This window comes from Callospermophilus lateralis, chromosome 2 (assembly GCF_048772815.1).
Source record: "Callospermophilus lateralis isolate mCalLat2 chromosome 2, mCalLat2.hap1, whole genome shotgun sequence".
NCBI classification, from domain to species: Eukaryota; Metazoa; Chordata; class Mammalia; order Rodentia; family Sciuridae; genus Callospermophilus; species Callospermophilus lateralis.
In genome coordinates this window covers 76,369,831-76,393,228 of record NC_135306.1, presented here as the reverse complement: position 1 = coordinate 76,393,228, position 23,398 = coordinate 76,369,831, and the positions used below count along the sequence as shown (strand labels likewise).

The 23,398-nt window shown below is 33.8% G+C and overlaps 1 protein-coding gene across 1 annotated transcript in view; it reads right to left on the bottom strand.

The window, feature by feature from the left end:
• Positions 1–23,398, bottom strand: part of Cep78 (centrosomal protein 78) — a 31,886-nt gene that overhangs the window by 3,251 nt on the left and 5,237 nt on the right. Inside the window, exons 4-12 of the mRNA XM_076843502.2 lie at positions 22,826–22,929; positions 21,649–21,823; positions 18,084–18,197; positions 16,778–16,842; positions 16,405–16,516; positions 12,060–12,192; positions 10,720–10,765; positions 9,101–9,229; positions 1,587–1,664 (exon numbers count right to left, since the gene is read on the bottom strand). Coding sequence (XP_076699617.1) covers positions 1,587–1,664; positions 9,101–9,229; positions 10,720–10,765; positions 12,060–12,192; positions 16,405–16,516; positions 16,778–16,842; positions 18,084–18,197; positions 21,649–21,823; positions 22,826–22,929 — 956 coding nt within the window. The remainder of the gene's footprint in view (positions 1–1,586; positions 1,665–9,100; positions 9,230–10,719; positions 10,766–12,059; positions 12,193–16,404; positions 16,517–16,777; positions 16,843–18,083; positions 18,198–21,648; positions 21,824–22,825; positions 22,930–23,398) is intronic.

Below are 23,398 nucleotides of genomic sequence, written 5' to 3'. Positions count from 1 at the left end.
GTGGCTCAGTGGTGGAGAGTTTGTCTTGCATGTGTGGGCACTGGGTTTGATCCCCAGCATCACATAAAAATAAACAAATAAAATGAAGGTATTGTGTCCATCTACAACTAAAAAAAACAAAATAAGTAAATTAGAAAACAAAACATAGAGACTGATTTGAGCAAAGTCTATTATAATTCTGCTAAATGTTAAGGATTAATTAAGTTGAGAGTAATTTAAGATTTGGAAGTCTTGTTAACTTTTATGTTAACTGGTAACGACCAATACTTGCAACCTCCTGTTGGCTTCTTGAAAATATTTACTCCCCTGCATGCTGCTGCCTCTCATCATATACTTATCTAAAACCATACACAAACCCAGCACTAATTTCTCAGAAAGACCATTTCTTTGCAATGTAATTTTTGCCTTATACAATCAGGTGTTCAATATTTCTTAATTGACTAAGTGTCCTTCAATCTAATGCATTTCTATCAAAAATTCCTCCCTATACTCTTTGTACAAATTATATTTATATTATTATATATGTTTATAAAAAATGTCCCAGCTTTCATGCATATTAGTCTAATTTAGTACTCTATATAGTATAGATTTTTATCTGTCATTGCATTTGTGGCTGTTTCACTATCTTATACTTAAATTATTCATTTTATGCTACTGCACATGCAGTATAAACCTAATAAGTCCATTTCATGTGTCAGAAAATAAACTGCAGTCGTATAAAGGCCTAGAGACAAATAAGAGACTACAACTTACTTTAAATATAATTACATGATACTAAATATAAATAAATACAAAGATTAAAATAATACAACCTACTACAGGGATGCAGCCACATCAATGTTTATAAGAGTTCAATTCACAATAGCCATGCTATGGAACCAACCTAGGTGCCCGTCAACAGATGAATGAATAAAGAATATGCGGTATATATACACAATGGAATATTAATCAGCCATAAAGAAGAATGAAATTATGGCATTTGCAGGTAAATGGATGGAACTGTAGAATATCATGCTAAGTGAAATAAGTCAGTCCCAAAAAACCAAAAGCCAGAAAAAAATGTTCTCTCTGATATGTGGATGCTCATCCATAACAAGGGAGAATAAGGTGGGAAAGTATAGCAGTTCATTAAATTAGACAAAGGGGGATGAAGGGAAGGGAAGGGAGGGGAGATGGTATAGGAAAGATAGTAGAGAACTGGACGTAACTTTCTATGCTCATATATGAACATACAACCAATGTAACTCTACATTATGTACAACCACAAGAACGGGATCAAAACTGTAATGGATTGCACCCTATGTATGTGTAATGTCAAAATATACCTACTATCATGTATATCTTAAAACAACAAATAAAAAAAATACTCATATATGTCAGCAAATACTGTCAAGAACAAATACAGATATGACATCAAAATAAAAATCTTATCCATTAAAAAAAAATGGAACCAATTTGCAATCACTATTATTTTCTTACTTTAAACTATATTTAAAAGTTTACATGTATGTATGTATATATGGCTTAGAATTAAATCAAACTCAAACTAAAAAGCAAAAAACTTTTAGAATGTAAAACTTATTTACCTCACTGACTCGTTTATCAGCTTTAAGCCTTATTACTCTTTCCTCTTTTAACTGCTTTAGGCACTCCTCCAGTTTTCCCTAGAATGAAAAGAGTAAATATTATAATTCATTCAGACTATGATCCCTTATCCCAAAGCTCTTCCAGTTACAGATTCCACCAAGTATTTGGGGGCAGAGCTGGAATTACAGAATACTACTTGTGATATCATACCACACTAATGAAATTAATTAGCAAAACATACCAAATCAGCATGCTACAAATTTATTTAAATCCCACTGTTTCCAAGACATTTGTGGCAGTTCACCCTAAGGTGTATACATGATGTACTTAGTGATTCATAAATGAACAGTAAAGGCCATAAAAGGAAAATTCTGTTTTTATTTGTGAGTCCCTCATAATAGGAAACTTTTTTTTTTTTTTTTTTTGTACTGGGAAATCTGGACCACTGAGCCACATCCCCAGTCCTATTTTGTATTTTATTTAGAGACAGGGTCTCACTGAGTTACTAAGTGCCTCACCATTGCTGAAGGTGGCTTTGAACTCGAGATCCTCTTGTCTCAACCTCCCGAGTCTGTCAGGAAACTATTAACATGCTTTGTAATTGCAAACTACAATGCATTTTTAAAAAGTAAACACTTTCAAAGCACTTTATCATATGTCAAGCATTGTTCCAGATATATGAAGAGTTTTCTTGGTATTATCTAATTGAATTATCAAAACATTACAAGTAAAGTACAATTATTGTACTATGTTATTCATAAGAAAACTAAGGAAAGGAAAAGTAGATTAACACATTCAAGATCACATCATTAGTTAAGCAGTAGAGCCAGGTTTGAATTAAGGAAGTTGGGTGCCAGTCTTGGTCACAAATATGGTAATCTTCTCCTCCATCAAAGTCAAAAAAATAAAATGCAAATGGGTTAACTCCTTTATCATTTTCAGAGACTAAGACTCCTTGAAAGTAGGGGTCACTACTTATGGTAGGCAGAACCTTAAAATGACCCCTGAAGAATTCTTTTGCTGGGGTACCCTCTTGCACCTCCCACTATTCAATCAAACACTTATCTAGATGTTGCTTTGAAGGGAAGCAATTAAGATCCCCAAAGCAATTGATCTTAAGATAAGAAGATTACCCTGGGTGGATGTGACCTAATCAAGCAACCAATTAAAAGGGACCAAGCTCTTCCTGATAAAAGATATCAAGTATAAAAGGAATTAGACACAAGGGAAATTCTCCATTGCTGGCTTCTTTTGAAATATGATGTTGTAGCAAAGAATGAAAGGAGGGGATGGCTAACAGCTGAGAAGTCCCCAAACTGACAGGCGGCAAGGAAATGGGATCTCAGTCCTAACTACAGGAAGGGAACTGCTTTTTTCGTTGCTGTTGTTTAGGATTTTTTGTTTGTTTTTGGTACTGGGGATTGAACCTGGGGACCCTTTACCACTGAGCTACATCCCCTGTCCATCTATTTTTATTTATTCTGAGACAGGATCTAAGATGCTGAGGGCCTTGCCAAGTTGCTAAGGTCCCAAGTTGCTGGGACTATAGGCAAGTGAATTATGTATGCATGAATAGAAGAAGGTTCTTTACAGAGCATCCATATGATAACACAGCCTGACTGACACCTGGGCCTCAGCTTTATGCTCTGAGCAGAGATGCTTATCATGTCCTACCCGAGACTTCTGACTGATAGAATTGTGAGCTAATAAGTGAGTACTGTTTAAAGCCACCAAGTTTATAGCGATAGAAAATTAATATACAACTCAACCCCCAGGTTCATAAACAAAATAAATGACTACTGCTGTTTTAAGCCACTAGTTTGGAGTGGTTGTGCAACAGTAAATGAACAGAACATGTATGTTTACTAAAACAACAGGATACATTTTTATTTTAAAGGCTTTGAATATTCACTTAAACATAGTTTCAACTTTAGGTTTAACCCTGCTTATGTGTTGAGTGGAGATGCTCTACTACAAGTTGACATTAGGAGAGGAACTGATTTAGCATTTTCTGGAGTAATCTCTAGATTATACCAACAATTTTCTCTGATTTCCCTCAGGAAATAATCACAAATGTGGGCAAGGTGAATTATCAACATAATGTCAGAGAACTAAAACAAAACCCTAGAAGCAAAAGTTTCCAAACTGTAATTAGTAAAACAAAAATAGCACATCCATATGAAGAAACATTCTATGAAGCTACTAAAAAACAATGATAATAAAGATCTCAATCAGAGTTACTAAATGGGCTTTAGAAGTATCTTTAAAAATTTTCTACATTTTTTCTTTGAGAGATGGTTCATAAGGTTAAACATATTCTCTGAAGAGTATTCAATGACAAAATATTTTGATACTTCCTTTTTTTTTTTAAAAAAAAGTGTAGATTATAAAATATTCAGATATGCTGGGCATAGTGGTGCATGTCTTGATTTTTTATGATCTATCCTCTTTTTAAAAAAATATTTTGTTATGTAATCCCGGATTACAAATTCAAGGCCAGCCAGAACAATTTAGCATGATCCTGTCTCAAAATTTAAAAAATTGGGGGCTGGGGCTCAGTGGTATAAAGTGCCTGCCCAGTACGTGTGAGGCGCTGGGTTCAATCCTTGGCATCACATAAAAATAAATGGAGGTGTTGTGTCCATCTAAAATTGCAAAAACATATTTTTAAAAAATTTTTAATTAAAAAGGACTTGGAGATGTGGCTCAGTGGTAAAGCACCCTTGGATTCAATCCCCAGTACCAAAATAAAAAAAAATAAAATTCATAAAACCATGCATAAATGGTTTTCCTTTAAATTATTCATTATACTCAAATTTTTCCTTAATATGTATATACTTTTATACTCAGAACATGTTTGAAAACAAGTAAATGCTCTAAAAACTTCAAATTCTTTGTTTGTTTGTTTCTTTTTTCTTTTTTTTTTTTTTTGGTATTGGGAATTGAACTCAGGGGTTTTCTATCACTGAACTACATCCCCAGCCCTTTATTTTTTGAGACAGGGTCTTGCAAAGTTACTAAGGTTTGTCTGAAACTTGCTATTATCCAGTCTTAGTCTCCCAAGTAGCTGGGATTATAGGTGTGTATCACTGAGCCCAGTAGTAACTTCTGATTCTTTAATGTTAAAGCCAACCAAATATTTATGGCAAAAGGGAAAAAGAAATTTCAGAATGCCTCTTCTTACTATTCATATAATGGTTTTAATACTAAAAACTGACACTGAAATTTAAGCAATGATGCAAACAAACAACAACAAAAATCTCTCATCACTGGAAAGAGATTAAACTTTTCCATTCTTGACTGGTTCTATATAGAACACCAAAGTACAATTACGTGAAATAGTTTCTCCCTCTAGTGGAATAAAAACATAATGTCCCATTTTCATGAAAAAGTAATACTCCTTTTTCCAAACCACTCCTTTAGGAGTAATTCATGCTCCTTGAAGAAAATAGGGACTATGGAACAAAAAATTACAAAGTAAAATCACTCAACAAAATATTCTACTAACTTGTATTCATACTATCAAATCCAAGTGGATTCTTCTTCCCTGTCATACACCAATGGTAGTTTAAAAATATGCCCCAATATAGTCTGCTTTATGTTTGTGTCAACAGAGCTTTCTCCTCCTCTGGAGTTTGATGTCCTTCTTCCTTCTCAATCTTCCCTCCTCCCTTCTAACTGTGCTGAATACATGGTAATGTGCTTCAAGTTTTTTTAAAGCGCTCAATCACACAATCACTGAAAGTTACAAATCTAGACTGGTTGTTCTATACTGAATTCATCTTCCTTTTGGGTTTATTCCCCGATTTTGCTTGATTACATACATTTTTAAATAAGGAAAGCTGTAGGAGATAAATTTCAAATTTGCTAATGTACAAAATATCCTATTCAGTCACCTCTTAAGACTGACAGCTTGGTTACATACAAAACCCTAGGTACAAAATTATTTGCCTTTAAAACTTTGAAGTATCTTTCCAAAGCCTTCTGGAAACTATAATAGATGATAAGAAGCATGAAAAAGGTTAATTTTTATTCTTTTTTAGAAATTTAACTTTTTTTTTCTTTTTGAAATGTCTTTCCTTACTGTTTTAAAATTTCACAACAAAGAGTGTCTAATTATACATTATTATTGCTGTATGTATATAGGTGACTGTATGACCAATGTGATTCTGCAACCTGTACAATCAGAAAAATGAGAAATGTATGAATTGTCAAGATCATTGTACTGTCATGTGTAGCTTAAAAAAAAAAAGTGTCCAATTATATAAGTCTATCTTCATTCATCCTGTTCAACACAGGGTAGCCCTTTGCAAAACACCTGAGACTTTGATTTACTGTTAAGAGACATTTTCTTGCTTTTGAAGGGATAATTTCCTTCTCTCCTGACCAGAGATTTCAGCCCTTAATCTAAAATATGAAATGCTTCAAAGTGTGAAAGTTTTTAAGCACCAACATGGTGCCACAAGTGGAAAATTCTACATCTGACTTCATGTGAGGTTGCAGTCAAAACACAGGCATACTGGGCTGGTGTTGTGGCTTGGTGGCATAGCACTTGCCTAGCATGTGTGAGGCACTGGGTTCAATTCTCAGCATAGCATATAAATAAATAAAATAAAAGTCCATTGACAACTTAAAAAAAAACCCACAGGCATATCAAAAATACTGTATAAACTTATCTTCAGGATTTGTGTATAAGTTGAATATAAAATGTAAGTAACTTTTGTGTTTTGAGACTTAGGTCTCAGTTCCAAGACATTTTATTATATTTGCAAACATTCCAAAACTAAAAAATATGAGACCTGAAAACACTTCTGGTCCCAAACATTTCAGACAACGTATAGGTAACATGTAGTAACATGTTAGACCTCACAGACACAGCCTCAAGACCATATCATTTGTCATATTTTCCATTTCTTTGTTTTCCATATAATGAGAAATAAGTTTCCTTAACTCCTATTGAATTTATTTCAACAAATGTACACATATTTGGGGCACTCTACCACTAAGCTATATTTCTAGCCCTTTTTATTTTGAGACAGGGTCTCACTAAGTTGTGGGGCCTGGCCTTGAATTTGTAATCCTTCTGCTTCAGTCTCTTGAGCTATTGGGATTACAGGTATGTGCCACCACACATGACTCAACAATCATATTTTAACCTCCAGAGACCTTTCTTGCTTTCTGAAAGTTCCTTTTTAAACTATACCCTATTATTATTTTATAGATGCCTTTTTCCTAAAATATTTTTGTTCTCTCAATTATTTCTGGCCCTACCAGGATGCATTTTTCATCTTGTTTTTCCTCTGTCACGTAAGTTTTATTGAACCAGCTGGTGAACCACAGTTATTTTGTATTTAAGAATAAAAGAGTAGAAGCTCATTGGAAACTGATGACTGGCTTCTTTTATGCTTAAAGAAGTGGGCCACTAGTTAGGTTACAATATCCCCAACTGTCCTTTTCTAGGGCGTGAAATTCACACTAGTTATTCTACTTCTCAGATCATTTACCTTTTTTCCAAAGTCAGATTACCTCACTTTAAGAGAGTGAAGGTAGGGCTGGGAGTCAACTCTTCTACATATGAACTGTAAGGAGCGACCCCTACTTTAGTCACATTTCTAATTCCACCCGCTCTGGCAGGCACAGCTGAGCATGGAGCAGTTTCTGCAGGGAGGATTAGGTTCCCTTTGAGCATAGGCTGCCCCTGTGCATATTCCAGGTGATGATTTTCTTTTATTCTTCTGTTCAGTTAGATTTTCTTCCACTTGTCTTCTATTTTTCAAAATTGTATTAGAATTTCTTCTACAATGGCTTTTTTTTTTTTTTAATTTTGAAACAGGGTCTCCATAAATTGCTGAAGCTGGCTTTGAACTTGCAATACCCCTGCCTCAGATTCCTAAGTTGCTGGGATTATAAGCATGCACCACCACATCTGGCCTAGAATCTCTTCTAGACTGTTGATTGCTATGGGTTTACATAGTTAGAATTTTTTGATGCCATCATTTTAGAGGGTTCTCAAAATGAAGAAGAGCTTAGAGGACACTAGAAATTCTTTATCTACATTTTTGAACCTTGATCTTTCCCAATGGCTCTAACCACTTTTAGAAATGTAATCTTGTAGTGCCCTGGTGAAGGGAATAAATGTAACACATCTAAAACAACAATGGATTAGGATTAGATGATCAAAGATTTTGTCTCTACTTGGCAAATTAGTAATTTAAAAAAATGAAAGTCTGGTGCTTTTTATTTATTTTTTTCTTTCAGTGATAGGGATTGAACCCAGAGCCACAAGCATGATAGGAAAGTACTCTACCACTGAGCTATGCCTCAAATGGCTTTCTATTTTTTTTTCACGGATCAGTAATCTCCATAGTCACATAAAAATAGAAAACTGCCCTTCAACTACAGGAGAACATGGCAACATGGTGCCATCTGTGAACCAAAATGCAGACCCCCCGCCCAGATACCAAAGTTGCCAGCACCTTGATCCTGTATTCTCTAGCCTCCAGAATTGTGAAAATTAAATTTCTATTGTTTATAAGTCAATAGATAAATATAGGAAGGGATAACTTTCTATATTTTAAAGTTTCATTCTAAAATAAAATCATAATTTTATGTGGGGGGCTAGGTGTGTAACTTTGTGGCCTGGTTATGTGCAACCCCCTGGGTTCCATCCTCCGTACCAAAAAAATAAATAAACAAAACAAACAAACAAAATAAGAACTTTGTAGTGCACACACACAAAGAACAGGAACTCTCCAAATGGTGTTTCCCTTACTATAAGTTACAAGCTCTACTTTAAAATTGAAAATAAATAAATACAATCTTTTTTAAGGTACAAAAAATATTATAAATTTTTATTTTCTGGTCACATAAACAGAAGAATAGAATGAGATTAGATGTGAGGCAATATAAAGTAACATAAAATTTATTTATGAAAGGAGAATATCAAAACTTTTCTTCCGTTTTAGTTTTATTAAGCACAAAGTTATAATTTTATCTTACAAGAAAATTCAGCTAAACCATCAATTTTTAATTAGGTTTTTAAAAAAAAATTTTAGTTGTTAATAGACCTTTATTTATATGCAGTGCTGAGAATCAAACCCAGTGCCTCACACATGCCAGGCAAGTGCACTATCGCTGAGCCCCAGCCCCAGCCCCAGCCCATCAATTTCTTGGTATGTAAAATAAGAACAATGAATTGGGTGACTACATCATACAATATTTAGTTTCCTTGAGTTTATTTTATGATCTCCTTAAATATAATAATCTATGATTATAAAAAAAAGAAAAATATATTATTGGTGATATGTTTTGATTTTTATTTTGTAGTAGTCACATGTCCTTCTCTCCCCTTGCTCTAAAAAAAGAAACCTTTCCAGGGGATATAAATTAGAAAAGGGGTAAACAGATCCCACGCAAGGTATCCAGGGTTGTTTCACAATCAAGTTTTCTGTCAAGTAAGTACCACACAGTTTCAAATAATCTTCCCTATATATTTAAATTAATAGTTTTGTACCTGTAATGCTTCTTGTTTTAAACAAGTTTTCTCAGGCATTTCATGAACACTTTCTGAAGAATCATCAACCTCTTCAATTTCTGAGGATGAAGGACTCTCCACTGTCACAGTCACAGGAAAATCTGATTGCTTAAATAAAGAGGACAAGATTGTATAAACAATAATGTCAATCAAGTACCAAATATAAAAGGCATCTAATCAAAGTGATCTTTCTGAAATATTTAAGTCCCCCAGAAGCTCACGTGTAACACAATGTAAGAAGTTTTGGAGGAGAATAAATTTTTCCTCCTCTATAATTGTTCTGGTTGGGTCCCTTTAGTCACAGCAGTGAAAAACTTGATTAAAACACTGTTACTGTATTACATGGTTATAATTAATATTTGAAATTTCCCATTTTAGTTTAGTAAATTTCTTGCACATGAATCAAGTGAGAAGCCAGGACAAACATGTTTTCTCAGGTCAATTTTATACTGCAGATGAGAAATTTACTCTGCACGATCAGACACAAAGAGTCTATTAAGTACAATTTTTTGGAGGAAAATTCCTAAGTAGGGAGACTGATAAAGAATTATAAGAATGAATAGTTAATAAGCTAAAGTGTAATTAACAAACATTAAAATGACCTTTTAATAAATCACACACACACACATATACAATTAAAACTGGCCCATCAAACTACCTTTGCATCCTTAAAACAATGCTATACTCCTGTCAAGTTTCATTAGCACTGGGATGTTGCTTAATATATTTCCTATCGTTTAAAAACTGACCTGGTCCAACTCCATAAAACAGTCTACAGATCAAAAAAAGTATTCATATACATCTGAAAAACAAGTCACTAGATGTAATTTCTACCATAAGCAGCAAACCATGCAGTACACGAAAATCCTCAATGGCAGAATGAGATGTATACCCATCTATTAAGTAGGAAGCGGGCAGTACTGACACCCCAGGTGCTCCTGTCTCAATCTCATTAGTGTTGTTTTTATTTTAATTTTTATTTGTTTTAATTAGATACACATGACAGTACAATGATCTTAACATATCATCCATTTGAATCGGATAGGGTATAATTTCTCATTTTTCTGAGTGTACAGAGAAAACTTATGGTCTCTTGGGACAACTGGGAGAAGAACCCAATACTCTGATAGAATCAGTTTGCAATAGGACAGGGAATATGTGTGGCCCTGGTGAGGGAGAAAGAAATGGTATGAGAAATCAGAGGCTCTGGCATTTGTTGCTTTGTTCTGGGCCTAGGATCTATGTAGAAATGCATATATCTCCCCAAAACAACATTTCTTGAAAACCGAAGGACATTTTTGAGTATAATAGCTTCATGTGTCGTCAGTAATGGTGGTTGAAATCATTTCAACAGCAGTTTATGAACTGAAAAAATGGCTTCTTTGGCTACAGATGAAACCACAAGGTGTATGGTGTATGCCATATACATACAACCATACTGTGGTGTTAAGAGAGCAACCTGAAAAATTTTAAGTGGATTAACTTCAGGGAGGGAAGTATTTCTTATAAGGTTCTACTCAGGTTTTAAAAAGCAGAGAATGACCCTCCATCTTTCTTAATCCAAACCCCTACATATTGCAAATATGATAAGCACATACCTGCAGCTGATCAGATATATCACGAGTTTTGATTGATGGAAAACCCCTAAAAGAAAATCAACAAATTGTTATATTTTGATGTAAATGCACCATCAGTTAATACCAAGTATTCACACTTACTAGTACTATTATCCATACAGAACTATGTATAGAAATAATCTCAAAATAAGCACCTAGAAAGCTTTATGAGGGAGAAAACTGAACAAACTGCAACATAATGATTTTTTGATAACTCTCTGGGAAATGCATTTCAATTCTATGCTCAGGATGATTGAGATTTTCAGACTAACTTCTCTGATAATAATTACTCTTTGATTTACAGCTCCTTCTGATCAGAGTGGACTAGAGATTACTAAGCATCCCAAGAAAAAGACATGAAAACACAAAGTTATAAAATTAAGATGTAAAATCTGGTGTTTCAGCACTAGTTTATGTAATAATAATTCACATTACCAATTATAAATAAACATAGTAGTCAGTTGCCTATTATATACATCAATTTAAATGTGAGCAACTGAACAGATATTTTACATAGTACCTATTTCTAGACCTATTTAGAATCAATTCTTTATTGTCTTAAGCAACTATTAATCCTTAATTTCTTAAATATTCAAATCAGTAATTAGAAAATAAAGTATACTAGTTTTATTTATTTTTTATTTTTAGGTGGCTACAATATCTTTATTTTTCATTTATGTGGTTCAGAGGATTGAACCCAGTGCCTCATGCATGCTAGGTGAGCACTCTACCACCGAGCCACAACCCCAGCCATGTATAGTAGTTTAATGCCCTTATCAAGCCTAAAATTATAGTATAATTTTTAAAAACTTCTTTGACAAAAATTATTACAAATAGCTATGTCCTGGGTAAGTAATTAGCTGAAACTTATTAAATCTTCTTTGATTTACTAAAATGAGAGTTAGGCCAGATGACTTAGTAAGTCTAATCCATACTTCTTATCCACTTGGCATTAAACTATTTCCCATGCCTATAATGCCCTTTTCCCTATTCTTACATATCCAAATTTCTGCTTCTGTCCTGTAGGACTCAGCTACACTACACATGAGTTTTCTGAAACCTTTTCTTACCTGCACAAATAAAGATAATTTCATTCTCCTATGAACTCCCATGGGGTTACAACCTGTTGTGACACTTAAGATGTAACATGAAATTCCTAGTTATACTATTTTTTTTGTTTTGCTTCCCTAAAGGACCCATTAAGCAGAAACCATATGTTAGTTATCTTCTTCTCCTTATAAAAACAACCAGATAACTTCCATATAATAGAAGCCCCCCCAAAAGAATTGTGAATGACTAAAAGATGGGAAAAAAAATCCCACCTGCTCCTTTTTGCACGTTCTGCAGTACGCCATGGCAAGAAACCAGATACACCAGGTGGTGGAGGTTCAGAAGCACATTCTTTACAAAGGGTGTGTTTTCTTCCACTGTTTACAGGTTTCTTTGTCGCCAATCCTGTATTAAGGACAATGTTAAAAAGAAAGACTCCAGATGTAATAAAAGGCTATCAATTAGTTATTATGTGCACATTCTTAAAAGGATTCAAATGAGCAATTAACAATGATACTAAACCAATAAAACACAATCAGTCTGTAAATTTGTTTTTTGTTTTTTAGCTGCCTTGGGAACAAAACCAGAGTCTCATGTGTGACAGGCAAGCACTACACCACTGTGCCATATTCCCAGCACCCAATTTGTAAACTCTTATTAAATAGGGCAGCAGTGTTTTGAAAATTTAAGTTCTCCAGGGTAACAGGTTATAATTTTTACTAAAAGCATATGGGTCATGCAAAACATGCCAAAGTAAATACAAATATATTCCAAACAATGAACAATTGTGCATCATGCAAAAACATTCCATTTACTGAATCTCAGAACATCTTGAGTATTTCTGAATCTCAAGGTCAGATCAAAATAGGTATACCCATAACTCCGGCCCAACAGAACCTTCTGAATTAAAACAAAATTTCACCTGCAGATTAATTTTACTACATAAAAATTATCAAAGTTAAAAGACTGAAGGTTACTGGGTAGTAGCTGAGTAAATGTTATCCTCATAGTAACTAAGAAATGACCTTGTGTGCTCATTTGATTTTTTAGAAACTACAAAAGAAATCAATAAAACACTGGATAAAAGAGTGAACCTACATTTCAACAATGAAGAGTTAAGTATCTTTATATAAAACACTTGGCAGAAAAAACTAGATCTATACCTTTGTTTATTTTTTTAACGTGGTGCCAAGGATCAAACACAGTGCCTCACACATGCTAGGCAAGCACACCCTACCACTGAGCCACAACCCCAGCCCCAAAAGCTATATCTATATATTGACACTTTATTAGAAAACAGATATTAAAAATTCAAATTTAAATATTTGTTTCTAATATTAGTGAGAACAAATAATATTCATTTATTAAAATGATTATATTTATCTTTCCAGTCTGTTTTACTAAACACGGGCACGTTAGCCATTATTAGGATGGCATCTAAAATAAAATGTTTGTGGTAATATAGGAAAAACACTTCATATATTGTAACTTATTGATAATCACCACATAGTGCTATGGGATTTCTCTGGATACATTTACATGCCTCTTCAAATACACAGGAGCTCTATTCATATTCTCCTTTTCGAGTTTTCTTTTTTTTTAACCTAATTATCTTCACACACATAAAAATGTTCCTGTGGATAGCCTTCACATATATAGCATTTCCTTCACTTTCAGAATGCAGGGCTAGGGTTGTGGCTCAATGGTAGAGCATGCCTAGCATATGTGAGGCAATGGGTTTGATCCTCAGCTCCACACAAAAATAAATAAAATAAAGGTCCATCAACAACTAAAAAAAAAGTTAAAAAAAAAGTGCAAACAACTTTTTTAATTAAAGTCAAAATAAACCTATTTTGGCAGAAGATTAAAAATATAATAAAACTTCTTATCTTCTTTCTGCACATATAATTACAATATGAATATGATACAATTCACATATTCAACCCCTGTTCTCACTAAAATCTAACTATACAGCCAAGACTCTGATTTGGCTTACCTCTATGTCTCCAAATAACTGAGGCAAATCCAAAAAAAAAAAAAAGGGCCCAAGAAACAAAATTACTCTTAAAATACCTCAGTGAGTTTATAAAATTCAGCCACATTCCCACTTTCTTTAACCATACTGAGAAACAAATTTGATTTTATTCTCAAGTATGATGCTTTATTACACAACACTAGCTACTAAAATTACAGAATTTTGAACATGTTTTATATAGATGTAATATACATTTTCTATTTTTATTTATAAACACCAACAGAAATACTTAAAAGAATGCTTACATGATATAAACCTTTAGCAATATTTAATTAGTGTGATGTCACCAGTCTCAATTGTATATACTATTTGATTGACAACTAAAATATCACTGTTCTGATATGAGAGTTGGTAGATAAGATAAATACTATACTTTTATCTACTACTACCTAATACATTTACTACTATTCACTACAAATAAGTTGGTTAACAGTAAATAAAAATATACAGCTTTTAATAAAACAAGAAGTTATAGGTATGAAGATGTTTACACTAGGATTTTTTAAATTAGTAAATACTTAAATCTTTTCCAGCTTTTTACCAGTTTAAAATATTGACCCATCAACTCAATAAAACCTTGTGAATGTATTAAAAAAGTAACTATTAATCATATAAAAATTTACTATGAAATGAAAAAAAGAATGCCAAATTATATTTATGCTGACAGTCAACAGGAGAAAATATTATTTGATAGAATAATGAAACTGGAGGTGTTTTCTGTTTTTATTTCCATTGCTATTATAAAACAATATCTTAATAAAAGCTAAACAAAAATCATCAAACAACTTTAAAAAATTATGATGAAATATATCTAACAAAAATTTCCATATTAATCTTTTTTGTGTGTATGTGCAGTATTGGGGACTGTACCCAGGGTCTCACACATACTAGACAAGCGCTCTGCCACTGAGCTACATCCCCAGTTCCTCATATTAACCATTTTTAAGTATATGCCTCAATAGAATTAAGTCAAACAATTTGTTAAGACTTCAGATTGAATCCAAATAAAAGATTGCCATTAATTGTTCAGTGACCTTGATGTATCTGGCATATAACTAAAGTTACCACAAATCTTTAACTAGTAGAAAGTTGGCAGATCCTAAACATAATTTTTTTTCTATATTAGTTCTTATGGTTTTACTGTCTCAAAATTCAAAGTTATTACCAAAAAAGGCCAGTTTTCTAATAGATTTAGATTAACTTATTCTACTGTGTCATTTTTTCTTATCACAAAGAAAAAAATTGTTTGTGCTAAAGATAATTTGTTCTAGAAAATAAAAGTTAAGAACTCTTTAGAAATAACACAAAAATTTTAGTGAATTAAATTACTCCAAACTGAAATTTACTTCACTGGTTGTTAAAGAGTTTTATTTAAAAGGTTTTTCCCATTATACTTGGTCACAAAATCATGGATATTTTTATTTCTAACTATTATTAGATTAAGTATTACTTGGAAGATTAAATATACATTATAACAAGTAATACAGAAAACATTTTATTCTAAAACATTCCATCTAGGGTCAATAAACTTATTTGCAACATTGTTTCATAAAGATTACATATATTTTAAGTTTTTCCTTCATTATTTAAAGAATCAAGGTGTTATCTAATAATATCTAACCTTTTTTATTTTTGGTACTGGGGATTGAACTCAGGGGCACTCAACCATTGAGCCACATCCCCAGACCTACTTTGTATTTTATTTAGAGACAGGGTCTCACTGAGTTAGCTCACAGCCCGCCTCACCATTACTGAAGGTGGCTTTAAACTCCTGATCCTTCTGTCTCAGCCTCCCTAGCTGCTGGGATTACAGGTATGCCCCACTGTGCCAGGTTTCAATACCTTTTAAGTGGGAATTTCAGAGAAGTGGGGAACAAGGAGAAAAAATGTTGTTTCCTATAGTTTTAAGAAAGGGTACTACTCCATTTAAAAAAAAAAAAAATTGGCAACACACACCTATAATCCCCGCAACTCAGGAGACTGAAGCAAGAGGATCACAAATTTGAGGTCAGCCTCAGCAATTTAACAAGACCCTGTCTCAGAATAAAAAATAAAAAGGACTGGCCTAGTGGTAAAGCACATCTGCTGTGTTCAATCCCCAGTACTAAAAAAAAAAAAAAAAAAAAAAAATTAAAAACTTTTTTTTTTTAATTTAAAAAATCAGGTTGGGGGCATGACTCTGGTAGAGCACTTGACAACAAGCTCAAAGTCCTGGATTCCTCTGTAGCACTATAAAACAATAAAGGACACTAAAAAGCAGTGTCACCAAAGGACATCCCAATTTCAACTGCAAAGTATGCAAGGTAATCGTCAACTGGGAAACACTGAAAATGATGAACATTTTATGAAAAACAAAAAACAAAAACGGCTAATTTAAAAAATGACAATATTAGTATTCTTTCTATAATGATTCATTTAATTATTTCTACATTCTATAAATTCTTGTTACCTGTTTCAGAACAATTACAGTCCTGAGAAGATATACATGTGTCAATACAATGAGAAGAGTAATTTTAACACATTAGAACACATGGAAGATACAAATTTTAAAAGCATTAAAAAGACAAGACATATAGAGTTACCAATTCTAATAGTAGCTTTTCCTTTTCGACTATTTCCCAGAATTATTGTTCTCTTTTTCTGTTTAGCAGTTTTAGATGGTTCCCTTACTGATGGGGAAGTTATCCACTGGTACTGGAAGAGAGATACAGGTAATTTCAGTACTGGTATGAGGATTCAATCTTAACTCGAATTTATTAGGATATTCTAAGTTAACAAAAGATTTGCAGTTTTAGGATTCCAAATTAAGTCTCAAAATATTTTTAAAAACAGAAAAGCCATCTTAACTGACTGAAAACTTCATTTAAGAAAGTGCCCTGGCAATTTTATTTTACTAAAAACAAAAGAAAAGTAAATGAATAAAAATTCTTTCTAGAGGACTAAAACATGTTATACCTCTGACTTAGCACTCCTTCCATTCTGAAGAACTTTTTTGATAACTGCTTTCATCATAGAATGATCTAAAGTAAAATGAAAATTGAAATTGTAGTAACTTTTCCAATGAGTGGCTATTTCTATTTAAAAACAAAAGTCAACTAATCATTACTTTATTTACCATAAAATTAAAATATTCAAACCAAAGTTGTGATACACCCATGAAGCTGCTCCTCTCTCATCCTCCTTTTCTCAGTAACTGTACCACTCTGTCATACACATTATCACTGAGGGACATTTTAAAAATTACTATTTCCTTCATAGCTCACATCTAATCTATCTACAAGTTGTCTTCTTAGTTATACTTTGTTTCATCACCTCCAACCTTCCACCCTAAGCTAAGCTATAACCATCTCTCACTTGGACCACTTCGAACTAGTCTGTTTTCCTTCTTATTCCTGCCAAATGAAATGCTACTTGGATCATGCCTTTTTCCAGCTCAAAACTCTCCTGTGGTTTTAATTCACTCTAAATAGTCCAGGTCCTTACCATGGCCTTTAAGACCTCAAAGTAGCCCCTGGCTAGCTGTCTGATCTTATAGGATACCAGATTCTTCCTCACTAAGTGCTCCAACCATGTTGGTCTCCTTGCTTTTCCTTAAATACTCCATCAACTCTACCATCTTGTACTTTTATTCTCATTACTTCCTTGTTCTAGAATTGCTAACTCCTCTCTTCACTCAAGTCTCTCTGTATGTCACTTTTCCAGTGATGTTGTCCCTTAACAAACCTATCTAGTACAGTTTCAACAGACCCCATCTGTTTTCTTATTTTAAGGCATTCCTGCACTTCCTGCTATCTCAAATTACACTACTTATCTGTTTACTCATTTGTATTTGATTTCCCCCATTAGAACATAAGCTGAGTGAGAGTAAGACTTTAACTAGCTGGTAAGTTTAGTGCCTAAACCAGTGTTTGGCACATAGAAGTATTCAAAAATTATTAGTCAAATTAGCAAATGAATGAAATGCTCTCTCCCAAGAATTCAGAGGTTCCAGGAAAAAAAAAAAAACAGAAATAATGCTCTTGGTAGAAGCAGGTTTATTATCTGGGTTCACCTGTATTCAGAGTAGCAGCCAAGAACAATTTACAAGTATAAATCATTTTAATTGGCAAATCACCTGCTAAAAACATAAGGAAGTACAAGATTAGAAAAGTATAAGATTAGGAAGATAAACATATTAAGCTTTAAAAATTGTCAATACATGAACAAATTCTTTTTATTCTTCTATTTGTTAATTAGTTTTTTAAAAAATGAGGTGACATACCAATGAGTGAATTTTTTCTTATATCCAGAATGACCAGCGTTCTATTGGTTTCAAGGGCCTCTAGTAAAGCTTTGGCTCCTTCATTGGTGAGGCCACACTGCTGCAGGTCAAGAGCTTTTGATGAAAAACAATAGGTCATTTGCCAACTCTCTACAGGTTTAACATTCAGACAACTCTCATTAATGTTGGAGATTCCTGAACAAGACGAGTCATGGAAGGTTTTTAATCTTGAGTATTAAAAAAATAAAATCAGAAAAGCATATGCAAATACATACTGGGGGGGGGGGAACAGAGCATCAATTCCCCCAAAAAACCTTCTTCTTGGATATGCTATGATTATCCATACTTTATTCTAATGAGTCACCCAACATATTTTATAACTGCAGAGTTGAAAAGCACTCTACACAATCTGTGAGAGAGGAAAATTGTCACAAAATGAATATCAGTTCATAATTAACAAGGATGCTAGTGGCAGTGTAAACATCACAGGCAAATACTGGGTAGTATACTGAGGTTGCACTTTATTCTTTTGATCATGATCTTGAACTAATGAACTCAAACTATAATGGAAGGGGAATTTGGGTACAATAGCGCTCTTAGCTATTTGAGAGGCTGAGGCAGGACAATCAAAAGTTTATAGCCACACAGGTAGGGTGGTGCACGCCTATAATCCTAGCAGCCAGGTAGGCTGAGACAGGAGGATCTCAAGTTCAAAGCCAGCCTCAGCAAAGGCGAGGCAATAAAAACAACTCAGTGAGACCCTGTCTCTAAACAAATTACAAAATAGGGCTGGGGATGCGGCTCAGTGTTTGAGTGCCCCTAAGTTCAGTCCCCAGTACCTAAAAAAAAAAAAGTTTATGGCCGCGTGGGCATCCTAGGAAGACCCTGCCTCAATAAAAATAAGTGACATGATATTAGGAAATGAGGCCTTGGGAAAATAGACTTAGATGAAATCTTGGGAATAGAGCCCCCTTTTTGGGATAAAACAAGAAGACAGGTTTCTATAACCCAGGAAGAGCACCTACATCAGACAGTGGATCTGCCAAGGGTCAAATATGATGAAGCTAAAGATCTGCCCATACCTAGACTTCCCAGCCTCACAATAAATTCCACTTTTTTGTGTAATGAAAGAGCAATAGAGGACTTTCCTCCATTTATTAGTAAATGATATAATTTTATTCTTCTTTATGGCTAAGTGAAACTCTATTGTGTATGTATAACACATTGTCTTTATCCAGGATCAGGGGGAGGGAAAAGGAAAGGTAATGGATTTGTACTCCATTGAAATGGAGTAAATTATGTTATATGCATTTATGAATATGTCAAAATGAGCCCCACATTTATGTATAAATATAATGCACTAATAAAAAAATTAAAGGTGCTCAAGCTATAGTGAGTGAAAAAAGTTATAGGGCAATCCTAATTGTAACAAAAAACAGGTAGGTGGCTCTCATTTTAGGAAAGTTTAAAATTTTAGAACTGACAAAATTGCATGTTTATGAGTGCGCAGGCCTCACATATATACTGTTAGTGTGATGGAACACACAAATGGAACAGCATTTCTGGAAGACAATTTGGCAATATGTGCCTTTATCTTTGAAAATATGTTACATTAAAGTCATTCTACTTTTCAATAAGTATTCCAATGGACACATACATTCTTTTACTATACATTTAAATAGGGGAAAAGTACAAATTGTCTAAATATCAAATAGCAGGGAATTCATTAAATTATTATGCATCAATATGAGGGAGTACTACATGAGACACTATAAAGCAAAATAAAGTAGGGTTACCATACAAATACAGTTATCTCATACTAGACAAAGGCACCATAAACATACATTGAAGAAAAGATAGCCTCTTCAACAAATAGTGCTGGGAAAACTGGAAATCCATATGTAACAAAATGAAATTAGACCTCTCTCTCTCACCCTGAACAAAACTCAACTCAAAGTGGATCAAGGACCTAGGCATTAGACAGGAGACTCTGCACCTAACAGAAGAAAAAGTAGGCCCAAATCTACATCATGTCAGCTTAAATACCAAATTCTTAAACAAGACTCCTAAAGCACAAGAAGTAAAATCAAGAATCAATAAATCTGATAATATGAAACTAAAAAGCTTCTTCACAGCAAAGAAAACAATCAAGAACATAAACCGAAAGCCTACAGAATGTAAGAAAATCTTTATCATCTGCAACTCAGATACAGCAAAAAACTTAACACCAAAAAACCCCCCAAAATAATTCAATCAATAAATGGGCAAAGGAACTGAACAGACACTTCACAGAAGAAATATGAATTGTCAACATATATGAAAAAATGTTCAACACCTCTAACAATTGGAGAAATGCAAATTAAAACTACACTGGAATTCTATCTCTCCAGTCAGAATTGCAATTATCAAGAATAAAATGACAGTAGTGTTGGTGAGAATATGGGGGAAAAGGCACACTCAAACATTTCTGGTGAGGCTGCAAATTGATGCAACCACTATGGAAAGCAGTATAGAGACTTCTTAGAAAACTTGAAATGGAACTACCATTTGATCCAGTTATCCTACTCCTCGGCTTATACCTAAAAGACTTAAAATCAGCATACTAAAGTGACGCAGCCACATCAATGTTTATAGCAGCTCCATTCACAATATCTAAGCTATGGAACCAACTTAGATGTCCTTCAACAGATGAATGATGTGGCTTATATACACAATGAAATATTACTCTTCCATAAAGAAGAATGAAATTATGGCATTTGCTGATAAATGGATGGAACTGGAGATGATCATGCTAAGTGAAATAAGCCAATCCCAAAAAACCAAAGGCACAATGTTCTCTGATGACTCACAATAGATAAAGTAGGGGGTGAAGTGAAAGTTCACTGGGTTGGACAAGGGGAAGTGGGAGAAACAGAGGAGGGAATGGGAATGGAAAACTCAGTAGAATGAATCAGACATAATATTTTTATAGTCGTATATAAATACATGAACAAAGAGAACATGAACCGAGAGCCTATAGAATGTAAGAAAATCTTTACCACCTGCACCTACGTGTAACCCCATATCACGTACAACTACAAAAATGAGAAATTATACTCTGTGTATGCATGATTTGTCAAAATATATTCTACTGTTATATATAACTAAAAAGAACAAATAATAGCACCCTATAGTTCTCTATTTTTGTAATCTCTTACATGTATAAATACATCTGCCAAAAAAAGCTAAAATATGTATGCCAAAATGAACAGTGGGTGTTTTGATTATAGGTAATATTATCTTTTATCGTTTACTCTCTCTGTATTTCTTATGAAGAATATATTTAACTTTTATAAAAGTTTAAAAGCCATTAGAAAAAAAAGGATTTTAAAAATATCTTGGGCTGGGATATACCTGGGTGGCAAAGTGTTTGCCTCACATTTGCAAAGTCCTGGGTTCAATTCCCAGTTCCAAAAAAGACAAAAAAGAAAACCAATACATTATGACAACAATACAATCCCAAGAGGTAAGCATATTTGATACTCAAAATTCACCATTTTCAATTCTAGAAGTTCATTTATCTTACCTCTAAGCCATAAATCCTCACTGAGAGAGTCTGCAAAAGCACGTGCCCCCAGGTCACCAATGAGGGAGTTGCAATTCAATGTGATTCGCCTCAAGCCAGCCATGCAGTCAAGATCTGGTCTCCTATAGCGAAGACTCTCAGCCCAGGTTTCTTCATGCCGTCTCATGGTTTGATACTTCAACAATTTAAAAGCATGAAATTAAATGCTTAAAAAGGACACAGAAAAACTAAAAGGAAACTAACTATGGCTGATTATGTCAGTGCCTTACACACACACACACACACACACACACACACCAAGTATATTTGCTGGAAGTCATTCTTAGTATATTAAACAGTAGATTGTGACTTAGGGGTCCAGTGACCCAGCTCCCAGTCTGCCACCGACCAATTGTGCAACTCTAGCCACTGGGTAACCTGTTGCAGATTAGTATGTAAACTGACAATTCAATTAAATTTTAAGAGTTTTATTTTCCTTTATTTTCACACTTTTTACCATTATCTATTGCAAGGATCAGAGGACTTGCTCTATAGCAGCCCAAAAGCAAACATTTTCAACTTTGTGGGTCAGACAGTACCTTTTAGAAGTACTCAACAATTCAGGTGTAGGTTGAAAGTAGTCACAGTTACTATGTAAACAACTGAACATGGTTGTGTTTAAAAAAACTGGTGGTAAATTTGATCCACAAAGCTTGCCTATTCCAGATCTGTACTATCAAACTATAAAAAAGGTTTCATATCAAATTATCAAGTAATTGTATGCCAAAATATAGTAGTTAAACTACTATGAAGTTATTAAGGCACCCTTAAAATCATTTTTTAAAAACGATGATTTTCATTGGTTCATATATTATAGCAGTTAATATTTGAGTCACTGAAGTAATATGAAGACTGTAATGCACAAAATTTCTTTCAGTGCCCAAAACATATTTTCAATAACTAAAGGTACACAAATGTATAATTCATAATGCATTATACTTTAAATCATCTAAGATTAAGTACATATCTTACTAAATGGTAGAACCCCAAGCTAAACACAGGTCACATTCTTTCATTAGAAATATAATTACAATCACCATATGAATGAAAAGATAAAAATAATTGCCATCTCATACCAAAGTATTACTGTGCTTCAAACACATAGCACATTTTCACAAACTTCTGAATACAAAGTCACCTTTAAGATCTTGGCCATGTGATCTGCTCCCTGCCATGTCAGACTACACCCAGTGAAGTTGACTGTCTTAAGAGTGATAGAAGTCTTTACAGCTTGACAAATAACTAAAAAGAAGGGGGGAAAAAAAGACACATACAATAAACCGAAGAGCCTAATCAACCTGGTCAATCCTTTTCTTTTTTTGGTACCAGGGGTGGAACCCAGGGGCGCTTACCCACTGAGCCATATCCCCAGCCACATACCACATCCCCATTTTTTATTTTGAAACAGGGTCTTGCTAAGTTGTTTAGGGCCTAAGTTGCTGAGGCTGACAACTTACAATCTTCCTGCCTCAGCCTCCTGAGCTGCTGGGAGTACAGGTGTGTGCCACCACACCTGGCCTCAACTTTTTTGAGTATATTTTAGTTTATAGCTGTATTCTTAAAAATCACTCTCTATACTCTTTCCAAAAACTAATGGATTGGTACATTCTACAACATGTTTGTGACAAAGTGTTATTCTAATTTATAGCAATAACATAATCCTATTAGATGCTAAAATTGAAAACTCTGTATTCCCAATCACAGAGTAAAG